Genomic DNA, 690 nt, shown 5'->3' with positions numbered 1-690 from the left:
CATGGGTAACGCAGGAACTTGCAGCTGTGCACAGGCTGTGCTGGGATGGGCACCCGGGCCCATCGAAAGGGTGACATCCTCAAGGCATGGTCTCTTGATTTGATTAGGGTAACCCTCGTCGCCCATGCCTGAAAGCTGGAAATCTTCTCCTTCCTGTCTCCGCTTAGTGGTTCCCTGTGCCTGGGAGAGAAAAGAGGAGACGGAAGGAAGAGGAGAGAAAGAAAGAAAGAGAGAGAGTGTTTATAAAGGCTTGGCACATTAATGCTATTGGACAGGAAACTTATAAGATAAAACAGATGTGTCAGTTTCAAGACTTACAGTTGTGAAAACTATACAATATAGTCTATTTTTAGAACCATGATGCTTTTTTGTTGTTTCATTTAGCCTATCTTGCTGGATTTCAGATAAAGCATTATGCTGCCTCTGTAACAGTTTTAGAAAGAGTTGTGCAAACTATATAATACAGTCTATTTTTAGAACCATGATGCTTTTTTGGTTGCTGTTTCATTTAGCCTATCTTGTTAGATTTCAAATGAAGCATTATGCTGTCTGCACCAAACAGTACAGAAAGTCACGCATAGGATTTTCTCTGCCCTTTTGGAGGAGTTTTCGGGCAGATGTTGGAGGGCAAAGAAGAAATTGCTAAGCAAGTTGCAATTCACACCTGTTTATGGATAGCCTGATTTTTAA

At 41.6% G+C, this 690-nt stretch overlaps 1 protein-coding gene across 1 annotated transcript in view; it reads right to left on the bottom strand.

The window, feature by feature from the left end:
* The window catches only part of MAMLD1 (mastermind-like domain containing 1), a 61,790-nt gene that overhangs the window by 42,452 nt on the left and 18,648 nt on the right, over nucleotides 1–690 (bottom strand). Inside the window, exon 4 of the mRNA XM_010831606.1 lies at nucleotides 19–180. Coding sequence (XP_010829908.1) covers nucleotides 19–180 — 162 coding nt within the window. The remainder of the gene's footprint in view (nucleotides 1–18; nucleotides 181–690) is intronic.

The sequence above is a fragment of the Bison bison genome, unplaced genomic scaffold (genome assembly GCF_000754665.1).
Source record: "Bison bison bison isolate TAMUID 2011002044 unplaced genomic scaffold, Bison_UMD1.0 scf7180017864529, whole genome shotgun sequence".
NCBI lineage: Eukaryota > Metazoa > Chordata > Mammalia > Artiodactyla > Bovidae > Bison > Bison bison.
Note: the sequence above shows the minus strand (reverse complement) of the source record. Positions and strands in the feature narration are given on the sequence as shown.